Genomic DNA, 20,583 nt, shown 5'->3' with positions numbered 1-20,583 from the left:
TAAATTTGCAGTTTATGATGCCAGCGCATTGTATCTGTTGAATCTAAGGGCACGTAGTGGCCGCTTTAGTAGCTACCAGCATTCAGGGAAAACGTTTGCCGACCCGAATGGATCCGCTCTTATAGACTATATCCTTATATCACCCAAAGCTTGGGGCAGGGTCAACCATTCAAAATCATGAATAAAAAGGAAAGTGATCACAAGCCATTAATGGTCCCTTTGGCCTAGCCTGGGATCCGTTTGTGATCCAGTAGAGAACCACCAGCATGCACAAGCCATCTCTATTACTGGTCACGCTCGAAGATCTGTCAATGTGATGGTAAACCACTTTATGAGATAACTGCCAAGCCTAACAAAACAAGCATTCTCAATGATGGGCCTTTAGATGCTGATGTGCTAGTGGAGTTTGGGAAGTTAGTGGGTAATATACACCCTTTAGTAACATGCTGTAGATCTAGAGTAAATAAAGCACACAATAGCCAGAAATGCTTGATATGACCATGAATGCTCATCAACAATGCATTTATTGTTGGATAGTTTAGTCAGCGGACCTCCGGTTGATAAAGCTAAGAAAGATGAGTCTCTAAATATGGAATGGCAGCGATTAACATCGGCCTATGAAAGGGGAGATGCAATTGCTTTTTGGAAATTGGTCGTGGGAGCAGATGTTAATGTACCCCCAGATTTAGAAAGCAGTATCATGCCGTAGGAATGGTGCACACACTTTTCAAGCCTCGATACCAAGGAAGAGCCAGAAAGCACTACATTAGTCACATTGATTGAGTCTAGGCATGGTACATTGTCGAAGGAGGAAGGTGTGCTCTTAACCCTGGATGAAACTTCAAGGACTTAGACTCCACTCCAACAAGCTAGCTGACCTCTACAACAACACACTGGAGGCTGCTGTGAACAGCATTGCCCCCATTTAACTAGTCAAAGCCAAACCAACAGCCCACCTTAACAAATGATTCACGCCCGAACAAACAATCCTCCGGATCGCCAAAAGAGCGGAAGAATCAATTTGGAGAAAATCACCTAACCCCACCAACAAGGCGCTAGTCACCTCAGCTGCTGCATCTTACAAATCTGCTATCATTAACAGAAAAAAGGAAACTTACGACACCTGTATTCTCAATGCCAAATCCAAGACTAAAGAGCTTTGCAGTATTCTCAGGGCACTTGAATCCCCAGCACCACCATCGGAAACCTGTGTGAAAGACGCAGTTTGGTGTGCTAATATACAGAAAGCACTTGCAGACAAAATTGCTATACTCCAATCTAAAATTGAGCAAAAAAAGAACAGCTTGGCTAAGAACGAAAACCCCACCTCCCCACCACCTATCAGCAACCCCGACTGCCCACCCTTCTCCTTCTCACCGGTCCTGCCCAAAGAAGTGGAAAAGATAATTAAAAGCCTCAAACCATCCAGATGTCAAGGAGATCTTTGCCCAGCGGCAATCATTCAGGAAGGCGCCAAGGACTTGGCCCCATTCATCTCAACATTAACTCCTCCTTCGAGACCAGTACAGTACCCAATAACCTTAAGGAAGCTTGGGTCATGCCCCTCTTAAATAAAAAACAATTTAGATCCCAATATTTAAGCCCAGCACCACCGTTCCATACATCCTAAAGATTCTAGACAGAGTGTCCTATCTTCAAATCCAGAAACACATGAAGCATTACAACCTACTGGGCCTAAGACAATCGGGCTTTAGGCCAAGACATGGAACGGAAACAGTCCTCCTGGACCTTAAATTCTAAATGGATGAGGCTAAGGAGAATGGTAAGCTGGCCATGCTCCTGCTGTTAGACTTATCGGCAGGATTTGATCTTGTCGACCATCAGATCCTCACTGCTCACTTATCCACAGCAGCTGCCTTCTCCAGCAACGCCTCTACCTGGATTCAATAATTCCTGTCCAATCGCACCACCAGGATCTTCGGACCTTCTGCCTCAGCTGACCCAATCCCAATCCACTGCGGCATACTGCAAGGCTTGTGTGTCTCGCCAACACTCTACAACATCTTTACTAAGCTCCTTTTTGACCGCCTTGATAACCTGAGTGTCACATACACGAACTACGCCTATGACACCCAGGTTCTCATCACGCTCTCAGGGTTCTATGAAGATGATTCTAAAAGGATTAACGAGATGTAAATCCAGACGTGGATGGCAGACAGCTCCCTGTGCCTCAATGACAAAAAAATAAGCTTTTGATCATCGGCTCCCAAACCTGCCTCAACAAATTAGACCCCTACTATTTTATTTATTTATTACATGTGTTATACTATGCTATGCATCCATCAACATCGATGGAAACCCAATCAAAGTGGCCAAAGTCATCAAAACCCTGGAGGTATACCTAGACTCTACCCTTTCCCTCAAGAAGCAAGTGAATGCCACTACCTCCTTCACGGCCTACACTAACAAGCTAATTAACATCTGCAAGTCATTCCTATCGCCTAGTAGCTGCATTACCTTAGCCTGGGCACTAGTGTTATCCAAATTGACTACTGTAACACCCTATACTCAGGCACCTCTGAAAGGAACCTCAACTAACTCCAGGTCCTTCAAAATAATGCCTAAAGAGTAGCATTAAGCATACCGAGATCTACCCACATCACTAGTTTCAGACAGGACGCCCACTGGCTCCCGGTACGGGATAGAACTGCTTTGCGCACGCTCGTCATCACCTCTCAAATACCACCCCTAAATACCTGGCAGATAAAGTCAACAAACGTCAACCAACCAGTACTGTGTACACACACTGCCTGGCCATTCCTAGATTCCTCCTAAAAAGAGCAGGGGGAGTGAGCTTCCCTGTGCTAGCAGCCAAACAGTGGAATGTCCTTCCACTCAACCTTAGAATGGAACCTTCATTCTGGACCTTTAGAGCCAAAGTAAAGAGCTGGCTCCTCAGTAAGAAAGAGGAGTGATCAGCTATCCCACCCTGCATACACTTTGCCTGCTTATTCCCCTCTATGCCTATTGTAACTTTAGCAGCCTGGTAAGGTAACTGATTCTCCCATCGTTCGACCTGCTTGTAACCATGGTCGACCTGCACTTATTTCTGCTGTTATTTTTCTTTTCTGTTTGTTGTCTAAACTGTCTGTAACTCGTGCATAAGCTTTAAGCGCCCAGTTACCCGAGGGTTCGGTGGGTGGTACAAATTAAGAAACTAAACTAAACACCCGACTAACTACTGCCCGATTTCCTTGTTGGGCAGTACAGGCAACATTTTTGCTAAGGCAATCCTAAAACACATTCAGACCTGGGTTGATGAATCTAGCATAATTCACCAGATTCAGGCAGGCCTTTAAAAAGGTAGGGGTACTGTGGAACAGAGCTTTTGCTTGTCTGCACTGGTGCAAAAGTATACAGTTTTGAGGAGGATGAATTTATACGCTATATTCGTCGGCCTCAAAACGGCATTTGATGGGATACCCCCGAGATTTGTTATGGCAGATTTTGCATCGCAGAAACATGCTGGCCAAATTGTTGTTGATTTTAAAAACGCTTTAACATTATAACACAGTAGTAGTTTCATATGGCGTGGCAGGAGAGACAACCACAACATGTTTTTAAAAAAACTTTGATTATTTATAGTCTTACCGGATACAACACAGCGTCAGCTCTCAATTACAAATCATACATTGCCAAAAAAAGCATCTCATAATCATTGTTATACACTGAAGTTTACATAGAAGTTTCATTGTCTGAGAGCATCTCACACAAATACACTCTAAAGGGTGCCCAAATGTCCTTGGGGCGACTAGTCTGAGGTTGAGTCAATACATATTGTTCCTCACATTCGTTGATGTACGTCAGTGCTCGAAGGAAGTAATCAATGTCCGGTGGGGATGGGCTCTTCCAAGATTGTAGAATGCATTTTTTAGCAACCGCACATGAGATACTGAACAGTCTTCTAGTAGTTTCGGCACATTTGCCAATATCGCCAAACAGATATTTCTGAGGGGAAAGTGAGGCCGGGATTTGAGTAAATTCCTCTATGATGTCTGCTACTGTTTTCCAGAATCCAGCAATCACCGGACATTCCCAACATATGTGGTATGATCCCGTTTGGGGTAATTTGCTTCTGGGTCAACCCCCCCCCCCGCATTCTGTCACAAATTTAGCCATTTTGGCCAGAGTTTAGTGTAGTCTATTAAGGATCTTAAACTGGACCCAGCGTAGTATAGCGTTGAGGGATATAGTTTTAGTAAGTGCACAGTACCTAGCCCACTTCCCTTCATCAATGGGCATGTTCATGTCCTCCTCCCATTTCTCTTTAATGTTTTTTAACGTGGGGGTGTCTGCCTGAGTTAGTGCATACAGTTTAGAGATTCCATCCCCTAATGTAGCTAATTGCATACAGGGATGTGGTGGAGGCTCGTCAGGGAAGGGCAGCCGGTGTTCATTAAACTTTGATCTCATCCGGTAATATTGGAGTGCCTTGAGTGGTCCCCCACCTACTGTATTCATAAAGTCCCCTAGGGTCACAAATTTCCCACCCGCGAACATTTCCCTCATTTTAATTTCTTTGTGGGGGTCCCAGGTTTTCTGGAGGTTTGCATCTAACGTTGGGGGGATGCTGGGGAAGTTCTAGAGGTGGACGTCCGGGTCATAGGGCGTCTCTATCTTAAGCCTCTTGTATATTGCACCCCATGGTCGGACCATGCAACTCCCCGGATCAAAGTGGCAAGAATCTTTGTGATGCGTATTAAAAATGACGGAGCGAACGTCAGTAGGAGATGTGGTGTGTTTCGCTATCCACGCGTGAGGTGAACTATCCAGTGTGTCGTACCAGTACTTCACAAATTGTGCCTGAGAAACTAGATAATAAAGTTCGAAATCTGCAAAATCCAGAGTCGCTAGACCACCAGAGCAATACGGTTCGACCAATTTTTCCCATCCCATCCTGGCTCCCTTCCCGTTCCGCAGGAACGTTGTCGCCATGGAGCGCAGCTTTGCAAAAAATGCTCTGTACGGCCATATGGGTATATTTACAAACAGGTAAAGTAATTTAGGGAGAACAACCATTTTAAGGATAGCCACCGCCAAACAACCACACAATTTTAAGTGTCCAGGTGGTCAGGCAGGGGTACATAATGACCCACCTCCTGTTTAGCATCTTTACTGATGAAGTTATTAGGACACTACTTGAGGAATGCATGAATCCCCCCAAGTTGGGTGCAGACGAACTACTGGCATTCTTCTTTGCGGACGACGCAGTTTTATTATCCACCTCACCCTAGATGATTAAGGTGATAATTGACATCCTTCGTGAAAAGGTGTGGCAACCTCAAGCTCTCCCTAAACATAGGGAAAACTAAATCCATGGTATTCAGACATAGGTTTGCCAAACAACAACAGATAATGGCTAGCGTTGAGGGATTTGTGCTTGAGCAAGTGAAATTTGATGATTACTTGGGGGTCAGATTCAACGAAAATGGGTTTTGGTCTTCCCAGATTGACAAAGTATTTACTAATCTGTCCAAATATTGCAGTGGGATATTGAGGTTTTACATTTGCCATCTCAGCAGGGATCACCCAGGTGGATTCAACCTGTTCTTCTTCATCCGGCCCCTTCCAACTTCCAACCCTGGTGCCAGGGTGAGCAGGCAGGTCCGGCGACGGATCAGCAGGCGCAGATGACCCGGCTGGGTCAGGGGACAGGAGCGGTTCAGCGACTTTCATTGTGGAGAGCAGTAGGGAACCCCATCTGTATCGGATATCCTTTTTGCAAAGCCATTCTGTAAGCAGCAAAGCAATTTACGCTTGAATACAGTGACTCCCACCAGATTCTGAGAGGGCTAGGGTGTAGCCTTGAAAACAGATCTCGTTGAGTTGTCAGATACAGATCTTTTTTTTTCAACTCATAGAAATTGACCTGCGTAAGAACATCTGGGGTGTAACTGCACCGATCAGAGCCTGTAAAGCAAACGCGGTACCTCAGATCCAGCTCAATGGGGTTGTCTGCTGAAGAGTCCAAGACACGGCAGAAAAGATCAGAGACATAGGCCTCAAGGTCACGGTCCAGGATGTCCATTGGAACCCTTCTAATACAGATATTGTTGCGACGTGAGTGGTTCATAGAATGTTATTACTTATCCCCAAGAAAAGCTACTATGTCTCCGAGGAATTCTATAAGCTGGGCCCAGTCACTTATCTCATAAGATTGCTTGCACAGCATAGTCTCAACCGCCTCGACCCTGCGTTCCGCTTCATCTAAGCACTTATCAATAGCAACGACCTTCCCTGCCATTTCCGCTAGGCTGCCCTGTATGTCTTTCCGAATTTCGGTGAGCCATTGCAGCAAATCTTCCTTCATGGACATCTGCGAGGCAGATCACGAGACGCCCTCACCATGGAGCTGGACCACCGTGGTGAGCTCTTTCCTACCACGATCTGGGATCTGTAAAAGAGACGCAATGTCTGCAGACGATGTAGCAAATCCGTAGGGAACTCAGGAGCGCAGGTCACAGCACCATCCACCAATATGCTGAGCAGTGTCCAGGGGCAGCATCCGAGAAGAGAAACCAATACGGCCAGGTCCGGATCCACCGGCAACTAACAGCCAGGAGATGAAAAAGTTGCAGTCCCATGGTAGGCCACGGTCCCCAGGGCAACAGTAGCTTGCAGGGTTTCAGATGTGGAGACACTGATCACTGTGCAGACTGCCATCAAGAAGTAAGTAACAGGCACCCTCGAATAACTCAAGAAAGGCCCCCACCTGGCAATCAGCGGAGTGGATTACCCGACAACGATTATCAGAGCATGGCGCAGCTCCACAGCGCCTGGGAAGGCCGCGTCTAGTCCCAGGCAGACAAACGCCAGAGGCCGCAACCTTGGAAGCTGAGATTCAAACGGGAGATTCGCCAATGATCCCACGTCAGCGCTGTACTGCAGGAGGCACCATGTGGTCGATGAAGACTAATTTCGTGCATATTCCACCCCGGAATGGCAGAAGTCCCTCAGATGGCCATCTAATTGCCTAGCACGCCAAGCCACACCCCAATATCCAATAAACTTAAGGGTTTATGCAAACAGAGGCTTGCTCCCTCTCACTAATCTCAGGCTTCTCCAAGCCACAGAGCTCCTAAAATAATCTCCCACTTTTCTGGAGAGCCAACAGCTCACCTCCACTCCTGTTATATATAGCATGCTTAATTTAGTGATACCCCAAAACGGAAAGGTGGTAAAATAAGCAGATGTTATCGGACATGATCCCCATTTAAAGGAAAGTGGCCCACGGTTGCTTGTGGTGACAAGCCCCTATCATGCAATTGTGGTGGTGTTGGCGAGCCAGGGGTTCAATCCCACACAACCCTGGGCCTAGTTTCACTTAGCAGTTCGAGGTCCACGGCCACACTACTCTTCACCCCAGAGGTCAGGCAAGGGACTTTGTAGCAGACCCCCACCACAAGACAAATAAAGGTTTGATCTCCAGAGGCCTTTTGAGGGACGTCTGCATAGTGGGGTACAGGACCGCTGAAGAATCCAAGCATGGTCAGAGGGGCCCAGAGACTATTAAGACAGGGTCTAGCAACAGGAAGCATGCTATAAAAAAAATCTTTTTAGCTTTTCTCTCTCTTTTCAATGGGATTCCTAGCATATATGCATATGTTTTGTGTGATTCTGGACTGATTTTTTGGAGCAGGGTCTTTTTCAACCTCACTTCCTGACTTAATTTGTTTTGGGAGCACTGGTCAGTCCTTAAGGATAGCAGTGTAGTGGGGACCCTGCCTCCGCCATGTGTGCCTGTGGTAAAGCACTGCCACCTCCTTGACGGATACCTTCTCTCCCCATTCATTTTACGTTTTTTGAAATTTTTCCTCACAAGGTGGAGCCCAAACAGCCTGGTCGAAGAACCATCTTTCTTTAAAAAAAATGTTGAGTATGCTTCTGTGCAGCATTTATTTTTTTTACTGCATGCCAGCATGTTTGATGCTCGTGCCCAAACTGGCAGACCAGGTTGTTTGAAAATATGTCTTTGTGCTCCACTGTTCTTTTAGTGGTCTTCCTCGGAGGTAGGACCTGGCCATATATGGCAACCTCTTCACAGGCACTAGCCAGAGTCCAAGGTGTAGCCTCATTGTGTGAATGCAACTGGTTTGCAATGGGTGAGGGTCTGCAGATGGCAAAACTACACATTGTAAGCTGGTTGTCCATGATTGGACAGCAGCTCCGGGTTTCAATGTATGGATTTGGTGGAGCAGCAGGAGAGCTCTCCTAGACCTTAGGTTGCTCACTATTTACATCAGGTCTCTCTTACACCTTAGGTGTCTCTGGATTCACAGCAGGTCCTCCACAAACCTTGGATTTATCTAAATTCACAACAGGTTCAGCCTGGATCTTGGCTTTTCAGGATTCACAAAAGGTCCCCCTTGGACATTGAATTTATTGGGTATTTCTACCCCCCTGCCTCATTCCTGGTCCTTTTCAGGCAGCCGATGTTCTCTTGCCCTCCTGCCACAAGCCTCATCCCTTGCCCAGAGGCTGCTAGTGGAAAACCTTTACTCTGGCTTTCCAATTCCCCAACAACTAGAGGGGCTGTGGCGTCCTTCAGGTCGTCTGGGAGACCCTCACCTGGTTAAACCTAGACAACAGTCACACAAAGGTGCACTGGAAGACTCTGCCTAGAGCCTACAAAGGAAGATATTTTGGCAATTCCTCATGGTCAGTACAAACAAATAAAGAACGCTAAAGATAGTTGCCAGGGTGCAGGATCTTTAAAACACATTAGTAGCCCAATGGCCACCATATATGAAGTGAAGGCTAAAAAGTCTAAAAAGGGTACATGATGCTGTATCCAAAAACAAAAACATAGAGCTGCCACCAAACCCCTTACACAAAGTTTGTGTGTATGAGAAATTACTCAGAGATAAAATGGGTTGCTCAAGGAGTACTGCTGCCTTGGTAGCCATAAGGAGCAGCACACCGAAAAGGAGTTGGAGCTTCAGGTAGACTTCTGTCCCCAACACCAAAAAATTGCATTCTGACCTCACAATGGACAACAATGATTTGTCAAGAAAGCAGTTGTCAAAGAATAGTCAACCAAATGTTTTTGTTGTTATGCCTGAAGACCATAAGCTCCTAAAAATATCAATGGCCAACAATTCCTAAAATACAGCTCATCAAATCCAATAAAAACCTCATATGTATTGAGACAAATTACAAATTACCAGCATATATCAGTTATGTCTGTACTTCAGTAGCATATAAAGCCTCCTCCAATCCCTCACCTTTCCTCCTCCTTCAACCGCCTTATGTCATTTTAGCTTGCTTACGATGCCCGCATTGCAATAATTGACATTGTACATATTGAGCCTGAGAAAAGGTGAGCAATTCTTTCATTTGAGGGGACCCAATCAACATGTATGACCATAAGAAGGGTTCTGCATGGAGACTGTATAGACGATCCCCTTTAGCCTTTCAGCTCACACCGTCTTCAAAACCTGCGCTTCGGAAATAAGGCCAGAAAGGATTAACGTCTGGTCTAAAAACTTTAATTCTGTCATTTTAATTTATTAAGCTTAGTATTTGTATGTTGATTTATACCATTATAGGGTATATATTATACTGTTTAAAATCCTGCACCTCACGGTGTAGATTTCTAAATTGTGTGAATTCAAAAGTGCGGTGTGTGATACTCAAACTGTGAATATATATATATATATATATATATATATATATATATATATATATACATATATATATAAAAAATAGCATTTACTTACCTTTTAGTATACCTGCAAATTTAACAATAATACAAAAGTACACATCATACAACACACATTACGTTTATGAATATCGTTTTAAAATAGGCTTGGGCAGAAGACACACAACTACTTTGTAAAAAGAAAATCCACTATTGAATGCGGGCAAACAGAAAGCAGTTTGTACCTGTGCTAACCGTCTCAAGAGCAATTCAGAAGATGGCCTGTGCCAGTCCAAGAAGATTTCAGGAACCAATGTGACAGTCATCTCCAGAACACGGAGCAAGCTAACTGAAAGGTCGAAACAAGTGGCGCAGACTTTTAACTGCCGGCTATCTACAAAGTTCCTTTCCAGTCGCTCCGCTGCCTGTTGGATCTATTGACAGAGAAAAACAAAACTGGTCACTGTGTAAATTGGCTACTGGTGCCAGCAAGTGACAATTCAACAACAGTCTCCACAAGACAAACTCCCGTACCAGTTGGAGTGTGGGGGCCTAGACAATCAAGCATACAGATCAAACAGCCCTCCTGGATAGAGCTGAGTAGAACTGGACTTTAGCACAACAAAGGAATCATGGATTATGTTGAAATTGAAATCTAACATTAAACATCATATAATTGAAGAACACAAAGTCTTCGTTACTTCGCTGTAATTGTATTTCTCCATCATTGGTATCTTTCACAAATTCACACGTTTGAATATTTCCCATCGTCAGACTGGGAATCCTTGATAGTTTAAAATTCTTCATTAAAATTAAAAATTTCCATGGGAAAAGGCTATACAGCTGACTCCATAGGACCTGTGCAGCCATTCACCTGTGTAGTCCCTCCACCTACTTTGGTACTTTTAGACCCTAGCCCACAAGGGGGCAGGGCTTAAGCTCCACCCCAGGCTGCCATCTTCAGATTTTGAACCGTGGAGGCCGATAGGTAATGACTGACTGTTTACGGAGCAGCCCCTCCCAAGGGGAGGAGGGTGCATGTGAACCTATGAAAAATCATTGGATCTTTCATAGATTCACATGTTTGAATAGAATACCAAGCAGTAAACCACATGCCATGCCTGTGAGCGATATATTTTCTCTAATAAACAGCAATTGCACAGAACACGCATGCTAGGAACAATAAAAAGGGAATCAGGGATGTATAGACTGCTCCGACCTTAAGCTAATAGGTGCTGAAGGACTACCGGTATGACTGCCATTTCCTTTCTAGCATCTTCCCCCATGCAGTAATGCTTGGCACACGTGTGGTGCGTGCTACATGTGGCCTCTCGACCTATACCTTTCAAAGACCCTCCCGCCTGGCATGCCGCTGATGCTGCTCTTTGTCTGGTGGAGTGTGCTGTAGGCAGGGACGATAGTGGGCCGCCTCTTGTCTGATGACAGTTGGTGATACAATTAAAACACCCAACAGGCCAGACCTTGCTTAGAGATACATTGTCCTTTGTTGCGGCCCGCAAAGGCCACTAACAGTCTTGTAGAAGATTTAAAGTCGTTTGTCCTCTGCATGTAGAATTTCAGTGTTCTTGAAAAGTCCAAGGAATGTAGAGTCCGTTCAGCTGCAGTTGCATGGTTGCTGAAAAAGGTGGGCAACACTATCTGCTCAGACAATGTTATTTCTGACATCACTTCAGGGGTGAACTTTGGGTGTGATCGAAGAATGACCAGATCATTCTGGAAGATCCTGAAGGGCGGCTCGATGGCTAGTGCCTGCAGCTCCACAACACGCCTGGCTGAGGTGATAGCCACCAGAAAGGCAACTTTCCATAAGAGAAAAAGTAGGTCGCACTTATGAATGGGTTTATAGGGCACTCTCATCAAACTCCAGGCTGGGATGTGCCTTTGCTCTTGGGGGGGCCAGGGGGGGGGGTGGGAGTAGCGCATTAACCCTTTAAGCATATCTTCAACTGCTGTGTCGGAGACCAGAGATGTATGATGGGGTCTTGTGGTGTATGTGGAAATGTCAGAGAGGTCGAGAGGTGCATCTTGATAGTTTTATTGTTTGCTTGTTAGGCGCTAATCGAATAAGAAAATACAATTTCAAAGTACCCACAGGGCAAAGGAGGGAGCAGGAATTGGGAACTACATTTAAATACATTAAAAACACAATATATAAGAGCAGTGGGAGTGGGGGGAGAGGAAAACAGGACAAACCTATTATGACTTGTGAGTATCCAAAACATGCAAGAGCAGCAAGGAAGAAGGCAGGGGGTCAATGATGTGGAGTCTGAGCTCATGGGTGAGCCACAGATGAAGTGCTAGGAATGTTGAGTGCTATATGGCCTGGAGCCGTGAGGGATGTAAGTGTGAGCAACCAGGGTGGAAGGTGTAAGTGCAAGTACACAGACAGGAGCTGGGCCGATTGGGTGCGGGAGGTCAGGACTCTGAGGATGAATAAGGGCCCAGGACACTAATCGCAGCAGCTGTGTTATTAGCAGGGTAGAGAAGAAGGGAAGGAGGAGGTAAAGATGAGTCTTAAGGAGCTTTTGGAATTTAAGAAGTAACTTGTTCTTCGAATGGATTGTTTCCTCCCACGTATTCCTCATCTTTGATAGACTCCCAAAGTAGTAATGTGTACAGTAGGAGGGAGTAAAATTGATATCTTAAGTGTGCACAGAGTGTAATACTGCTTTCCTGAATTTGGTTTCTTGACTAGTGGAGGAGTCCGAGCTGTAGAATCTTGTAAAGGTGCGTGCAGACGACCATGTGGCAGCTGCACAAATGTCTTTTACTGGAACTCCCCTCTTGAGAGCTGACAAAGCTGCAATACCCCTGGTTGAATAAGCCCTCAGATGTTGTGGAGGGTCTTTACCCGTCAATTTTTTAGAATTCTAGAATTGTCAGGATAATCCATCTTGAAATGGTTTGCTGGATGATGGCTAGGCCCAGTTTATGAGCTGTGTATCCTACAAACAATTGGTCTGTTTGTCTAAATTTTGCAAGTCTGTTAATATAGAAACTCAAAGCACGCTTTGGGACAAGTCTTTGCAGCCTTTCTTCCTTTTTTCGCGGGTGTGGAGGAGGGTAAAAGGAAGGCAGAGTTATTTTTTGGTCGATATGAAACTCTGAAATCACCTTTGGGAGGAAATAAGGCTTCACTTGTAGAACAACTTTATCTTTGTGAAAGATAGTGTATGGGGGTTTGCAAGATAAAGCTTGAAGCTCGCCCACTCTTCTCTCCGAAGTTATTGCCACCAAAAAGAACGTTTCGAGGGTAAGAAATCTCAATGGGCACGAATGGAGGGGTTCGAAGGGAGAACCCATTAGAAATTTTAGGACTAGATTTAGGTCCCACAAGTGAACTTGAAAAGGAGTTGGAGGGTAAACATTGGTCAACCCTTTCAAGAATTGAATTACTAAAGGCATTTTAAAGTATGAGGGTTCCTCAGCTGTGCGCTTGAAGATGGATAGCGCTGCTAGGCAACCCTTAAGTGTGCCGACTTGTAGTCCTAGATTTGCCTGGTGTAAGAGGAAAAATTAACACCATCAGTGAATTGCATGAAAAAGGGTCAACATTCTCATCTCTACACCAGCTGTAGAACTTGTTCCAATGGCAGCGGTATAGTGATTTGATCGCTGGCCTTCTGTCCGAAAGCAACACCTCCATTATGTCGTCCGGGAGGTCCCAATCGTGGTACCTCAGCCCATCAGAAACCATGCCTGAAGGCTGAGAGTCTTGATATCTGGATGGAGAACCTGACCATCCTCTCGCGAGAGAAGATCCTCTCTTTGTGGAAGACGAATCGGAGGACAAATAGACATGTCTAGAAGGTCCGGGTACCACATTCTCTTGGCCCAATCCGGGGCAATTAGGATAATGGTTTTCCTCAACCTCCTTATCACATGAGGAATGACAGGGACTGGAGGAAACGCGTATAGAAGCGGAAACTCTCAGACCACCACAAATGCATCTCCTAGAGCAGAATAGTTTGCACTTCCTGTGGGGCTGGTTGCAAACAAATCTACTTTAGGGGTTCCCCAAAGGGTGAAGATCTCTTGAAGGACTTCCTGAGCTAGTTCCCACTTGTGGGAGACTGTGCTCTGCCTGCTCAGAGTGTGTGCCATCGTGTTCTTCTCTCCGGCTAGGTGAACTGCCGACAGAGATTTCTTCTTGTATTGCCCAGTACCAGAGCTGCATTGCCGCTCTGCCCAGTGGTAGTGACCCTACACCTCCTCTTTTGTTGATGTAGTACATGGCCACTGTGTTGTCCGTCATTATCAGAACATTCTTTCCCCGTACAGATGGCACAAAAGCCTTCAGTGCTATCCTCATTGCTCTCAACTCCAATAGGTTGATGTGTAGTTTGGACATCGATGGAGACCAACAACCGCTGATGGTCAACTCGTTGGTATGGGCTCCCCCCGTAAGTGAGGCGTCCTTCACTACTGTTATCTCCGGCCATGGTTGCCAAAAAGGTTCTCCTTTCAAGATGCTTTCTTGATAGGTCAACCACTTACGGTTCAGTGAGACCCTGTTTGGGATTTGTAGGAGTGTTAGGCAGAATCCTGTGCAGTTCCCTTGGGGAACACTGCAAAAAGATTAAGACTACAGGAGCAAGCAGTAAACCCAACTGGTAGCAGTCTGTACCACCCAGATTTACCTGGTAGCTGTGGCTGAGCAGTCAGACTTCTCTCAAGAAGAGTAAGGCAGTATATAGAGTATACACAATAGGGCCAAAAACACAGTAGAGCAAACAAACACTGACCAGAGCTTTGTATAAAAAGTATATAATTATTTATTTAAAACACACTTTAGGCAATATACTAGCACTCTAAATCAAAAGCAAGTCTAAACACAGTCAGGTAAAGTATACACACTTCCCTTGATAACTATCAGACAAGTCAGAGTTAAAACACCATGATTTGTTAAAACAGATGTGAGCACGTAACCTGATGGCACTCCAATAGTTCAGTTAAAGGGGGAGAAAAAGGTAGAGCATTGAAATAAAACAGGTCCCAACACTTTTAGAAGTTCTCAGCAAGGGAATAAAAGGCAGTATATACTGTAGAGCCAAAGTTCATAGGCCATGCCCACTTTAAATGGAGCAAAGTGAAATGTGCCCAGGATCACACGGTTTAAAATGCACTAAAAGTCTTTGCAGAATGTTCAAAAGAGGTTGGGGCGATTCAAGAAGGTAAAGTTAGATGGTCTGGGGCCAACCAAGTTGGAAAGCCAAGGATTTAAGGGTCACCTTCAGCAAACCGAAGAAAGGAAGGCCAGGCAGGACAAAGTACCTTAAAGAGAGGAAGCTCCAGCGGTGGCAGTTGTTCCTGGCAGTGGTTGCAGTTTGTTGTTTCGACCAGGGGAAGAGAGGATCTCGTCGAGGAGGAAACGTGGAGTCGTTGCACTGCACAGGGATGAAACCAGCCGCAGAGTTTGTCGATAAAAGGTGCGTTCCTTTTATTCGCGGTCAAAGTGGTGAAGCTTGGCTATACAGCCGCCGGGGTGCTTGGCACGGGCGATTCCACCAAGAGACGTCTTTGGAAGGCGAAAAGGGCAAACTGGTTGGTTCCACCAGCTCAGAGGAAGAAGACTCGTCCAGCAAAAGATCTTCTCTTGTCGTTGGGAAGGGGCGAGTTCGTTGCAGCAGGGCTCCACCGGTGGCGTCGTCATTGCAGATGGCTCAGCTTCTTCCCTCTTCGGATTCTTAGGTCTTGTGGCGACTTCTGAAGTTCCAGTGCTTTTATGCAGAAAAAACTCCATTCAACTGCCTAGCTGTCACTCAAACATGCTAAGTGGTGAGCTGGGCGGCTCACCACTGGGCCAATCGGAACAGAGTGCGACTTGAGTTGCTAAGGCAACACAGTCCAGGGTGCCAATTACCCTCCCCACCCATCCTGTGGAACCCAGACAGAGTGGCACCATTTGGAGGGCTTCTGTGGAGAAGCCCGCCAAAAAGTGGAACAAAGGGCTCGACTTTGGTCAGAGTTACAGAGACGGACACAAACGCCATTTTAGAAAAGAGTTCTGACAAAAAGACCCAACCGTGAATTTAATATTAAATAAATAAACCGGCGGTATCTTTAACATCGCACCAAAAAGTGGTGCGTTTAAAATCAATGGGAAAATCCCATAGAGAATATTCAGGTGGAATATTTCGCATGGTAACCACTGCCACCAGCCAGAAACTCGACAAGGGGGGACTGGACAGTGCCCCGGGGTCTGTTAGTCGAGGGGGCACGTCTCCGTCCCCCCTGATCGAGTTTTGGCTGATGGCAGTGGGTACTACTTTTTATATTCAACCGCAAATATTTCTCTATGGGATTTTCCCATTGTTCGAGGCTACTATCTTTATTTATTTAATTACGATAGCCTCGAACATACCGCCGGTTTATTTAATTAATATTAATTCTCCGGTTGGTGTTTTTTGCCAAAACTCGGTTCTAAAATGGCGTTTGTGTTCTCTTCTGTGACTCCAACCCAAGTCGAGCCCTTTGTTCCACCTTTTGGCGGGCTTCTCCACAGAAGCCCTCCAAAGTGGTGCCACTCTGTCTGGGGTACTTAGGAGGGGTGGAGGGGGATTTAGGCACCCTGCATTGAGTTGCCTCGGCAACTCAAGTCACACTCTTGTGTGATTGGCCCAAGTGGTGAGCCGACCGGCTCACCACTTAGCATGTTTGAGTGACAGCTAGGCTGAGTGAATGGGGGTTTTCTGCATAAAAGCAGGGCTTTGGGGACTGGAACTTCAGAAGTCGCCACAGGACCTAAGAATCCGATGAGGGAGAAGCTGAGCCGACCTGCCACGACGACACCACCGGTGGAGCCCTGCTGGACCGTCTCACCACTTTTCCCAACGACAGCGGAGATCTCCCGCCAGAGAGTCTTCTTCCTTTGACTGGTGGGGATAACCAGTTTCACCGTCTTTTCGCCTTCCCGACGTATCTCGTGGCCGCCTTGCCTGTGCAAAGCACCCCAGCAACCGGGATACCACGTTTTACCACGACCGCGAATTAAAGGGTAATACCTTTAACCGGAAAACTCTGTGGCTGGTTTCTTCCCTGGCAGTGCAACGACCTTCATCTTTCCTCCAAGTCGAGATCTTCTCTTCCCCTGGACGACGACGAGACTTGTACCCGCTGCCAGGAACAACTGCCACCGCTGGAGGATCCTTCCCACATAAGGTACCGTGTCCCGCCCGGCTTCCCTCGCCACCGACTGTACGGGATAGATTTAGCCCCCGGCTTTCGAACCTGGGTTAGCCTGGGACACCCTGGCTAAACTTTTCTGAGCCTCTCTAAACTCTTTTTGAACTCTCTGCAAGACTTTCTAAGCCTAGTGTAACTGTGTGATCTTGGGCGCATTTGTGCTCTGCTCTCTCTAAGAGTGGTGCCAGCCTATGGACTTTGGCTCACAAGTGACTTTTGCTCTTCTGCCTTGCTAATAGTGTTCCTAAAGCTTAGAGTGGTGTACCTTCCCACATTCTGTCTTTTTCCCTCCCTTCTTCATGAACTTGTTGGAGTGCCATCTATAGTTAAGCACTCACCTCTGTATGAAAATAAGTGGTGTTAACTAAGACTTATCTGATAAGGAATAAGGGTTGTATATATTATAATAGTAACTGTGTTTAGAGTGTTTTACCATAAGAGTGCTGGAGTGTTTCAAACAGTGTGTTTTTAAATAAATAATTATATACTTTGATACCAAAGCTCTGGTCAGTGTTTGTTTGTATTATTGTGTCTGAGTGCCTATTGTGTATACTTTGCATACTGCCTAACTCCTCTTGAGGGAAGTCTGACTGCTCAGCCACAGCTACCAGGTAAATCTGGGTGGTACAGACTGCTACCAAGTGGGTTTACTGCTAACACCTGTAGTCCTAAATCTTTTGCATTGTTCCCAAAGGGAACTGCACAGGTTTCTGCCTAACACTCTCCGCTGCAGGTACAGGTTCTAAAGCACCTTTCTCTAGCAGGTCCAAAATCTCTTGCATCAGGAGCGGGTCTGGAATCATCAAAGTGTTGTTTCCCGATGGATGACTCTGAGGTGTTTGTAGTAAAATTTGTAATGAAAGGGACAGCCCTGAAGCGGACAGGATAACATGGGCTGAAGGGTAAATATATATACACAAAAGGGATCCTGTCCTCACAATTTACCACTTGTATTGATTCTATGCAGTCAAAATTTCGACCTTCCTGCATCTCCCCAACATTGGAAATCAATACTCATTGTAGGGGGCAGAAGAAACACCCATGTACCGAGTTAAATCTACATAAGCCTTTTTATTATTATTGTTTTGGCTATTCTTGTATTATCATGTGCGTTAATTTCTCGATAAATGAGGAAAGAAACAACGCACAGTATCTAGAAACAGAATGACAACAATGAACATTAATAAAACATAGCGACAATATGCAAATGTGGTGCAAAGTGCAACGTGCAGTAAATTACAAATGACAAAAATAAGCAGAAAACATATTCATATAGTTCTTGTGTGAGCACAAAATGAAACCCAATGTGATTCCTTATGCGTCTCAAACTTTAAGGAGTGCTTGTTCTGTCCAATTCTGCAAACCAAAAGCTGCTTATTATATATGTAGTCCAGGCTGTAATGACCAGCGGGGTTAGCACAGAGTTCAGTCTAGTGGCTCCTTGCTCTGATAGTTGGCCCAGGAGGGGCTAAGACAGTTTATAAAAAAATACAGTCTGTCTGTATTCCACACTTATGTGCACTGACCAGCTGAGGCTGGTTCAGGACCAAGAGAGACTGGTCGACGTCTATAAAGAAATGAAGACAATTTGATGTGATCCTGGAGTGTGGTATTAAGAAATTTGCCACAGGGATCACTGACGTTTCGGTTCTATGGACTCGGAAGCTTCTTCTGGGGCCTTTGTATATGCAGGTCTCCCTTTCCTGGAAGCAGAAGTTGTGTGTCTCTGCTCTGGAACAGTGCTAGTGTTCTCAAAAGGTACAGATTCTACCGGAATGCGGGAATGCTGCTTGTGCCGTGCTGCGTTGCAAGTGCAGCAGGGTCCATGTATTGGAGGGCCGGATAATGTTCAAAGCCCTCTGTTGGAGTCTGCGGCGTGCGAGAAAGTCCTCCGCAACGTGCCGTGGTGTCAGTCAGCTCCGTAGGACAGACGAAAGAGTGTAGCTCCACTCTTTAGTGCACATAAGCGTGGAATACAGACAGACTATATTTTTTTATAAACTGTCTTAGCCCCTCCTGGGCCAACCATCAGTCAAGTAAGGCTGCTTGCAGGACAGGGCCTGGATCTCACCTACTCTTCTTGCTGAGGTGATGGCCACGAGGAAAGCTGTCTTCCACGACAGAAACTGGAGCATAGCTGAATGCATAGTTTCGAATGGGGGCCCCATGAGCCTAGTCAGCACCACGTTGAGTTCCCAGGCCGGGGCAGGAGCTTCACCAGCGGGAACGAACAGTACAGTCCCTTGATTAACTCTTCGGTGCGACCACAGTGAAGAGCGTCCCGGAGACCTGGTATAGCAGGAAATAGCTGCTAGATGTACCTTGATGGAGGTGTGCGCCAGCCCCAATTTAGCCCATGACAGTAAATATGGAAGTACTTGAGGGGCCGTGACCATCAGAGGGTTGATCATCTGCGACTGACACCAAGTCGCAAAACGCTTCCATTTGTGTCCGTAGCACTTCAAAGTCGACGACGCCCTGGCCTTGGCGAGTACCTCCCTGCAGTCAGCCGGAAGCTCGTAGCCACCGAACTCTAATGCTGCAGGAGCCAGGCCTTCAGGTTCAGCGATCCTGGGTCATGGTGCAGAATTGCGCCACCTTCCCTGACCAGGAGGTTCAAAACCACTGGAAGCTTGACTGGAGGGGACGTTGACATGCTGAGAAGGCCTGGATACCAGATCTGTCTCGGCCACGCTGGTGCGATGAGGATCATCCTGCACCGGAACCGTCCGAGTTGACGGATGACTCCAAGTAGTATTGGCAACGGAGGGAACACGTGCAGAAACAGGCCTTACCAAGGCATGGAGAATGCGCCCCCCATGCTCCCTGGCTGGGGGAACCTGCCGGCGAACCTCTGGCACTTCGTCGCCGTCGCTAATAGATCGATCTGGGGACTGCCCCATTTGAGGACAAGGTTGTCCACTTGACTTGATCCTGCTGAAGCTCCCACTCGTGGCAAGAGCGCAGCTCCCTGCTGAGAGAGTCGGCGACAGTGTTCTTTACTTCTGCCAGGTGAAATGGAATGAGGAACATCTCCTGGGCCACGACTCTGTGCCACAAGTCCAGCACCTCCCTGGAGAGCGCTGGGGAACTGGTGCCCCCCCTGCTTACAGATGTGAAACATCGTGGTGGTATTGTCCGTGAAAACCCTCGCCACTTTGCCCTTGAGGGATGGGAGAAATGACTTGAGGGCCCAAAACACTGCCCGTGGTTCCATTATGTTGATGTGTAGTGTCTTCTCTTCCGGCAGCCACATCCCTCTGGCATTAAGACGTCTGGTGTGAGCACCCCATCCTTCCAGAAAAGCATCCATCGTGACCGTCTCCTAGTACGGCGGGCTCTGGAAATCTGTGCCTCTGGCGATGTTGGAATGCACGCCCGACCACCTTCTCGCTCGACGGAACTCCTCATCAGGCGCGATCCTGTCCTGGAAGCCTACGAACACCTGGACCCAACGGTTGTCAAACTCCTGAAGCGGACGCATCTGCCATCTGCAGAGCCGAATCAGGTAAATGCATGACAACATCATGCCGAGCAGCGACTTGATGGTCCTCACCGTGGCGATCTTCAGTGCTAACAGCTGTTGCACCTTGCCCAAGATAGCCGCTATCCTCTCCTGCGATGGAGATGCCAGGCAGGACACACTTGAGCCTAGATTCCAGGAACAGGGCGTCCTTCAATGGAGTCAAGAAGGATTTTGAATAATTCACAGAGAA

The 20,583-nt window shown here is 46.5% G+C and overlaps 1 protein-coding gene across 5 annotated transcripts in view; it reads right to left on the bottom strand.

Moving 5' to 3' along the window:
* Positions 1-20,583, bottom strand: part of RNF123 (ring finger protein 123) — a 3,033,138-nt gene that overhangs the window by 849,912 nt on the left and 2,162,643 nt on the right. For all 5 annotated transcript variants that reach the window (XM_069644183.1, XM_069644184.1, XM_069644185.1 and 2 more), the window contains exon 33: positions 9,907-10,095. In XM_069644183.1, the coding sequence (XP_069500284.1) occupies positions 9,907-10,095 (189 nt within the window). The remainder of the gene's footprint in view (positions 1-9,906; positions 10,096-20,583) is intronic.

This window comes from Ambystoma mexicanum, chromosome 2p, assembly GCF_040938575.1.
Source record: "Ambystoma mexicanum isolate Mex_15411 chromosome 2p, UKY_AmexF1_1, whole genome shotgun sequence".
NCBI classification, from domain to species: Eukaryota; Metazoa; Chordata; class Amphibia; order Caudata; family Ambystomatidae; genus Ambystoma; species Ambystoma mexicanum.
Note: the sequence above shows the minus strand (reverse complement) of the source record. Positions and strands in the feature narration are given on the sequence as shown.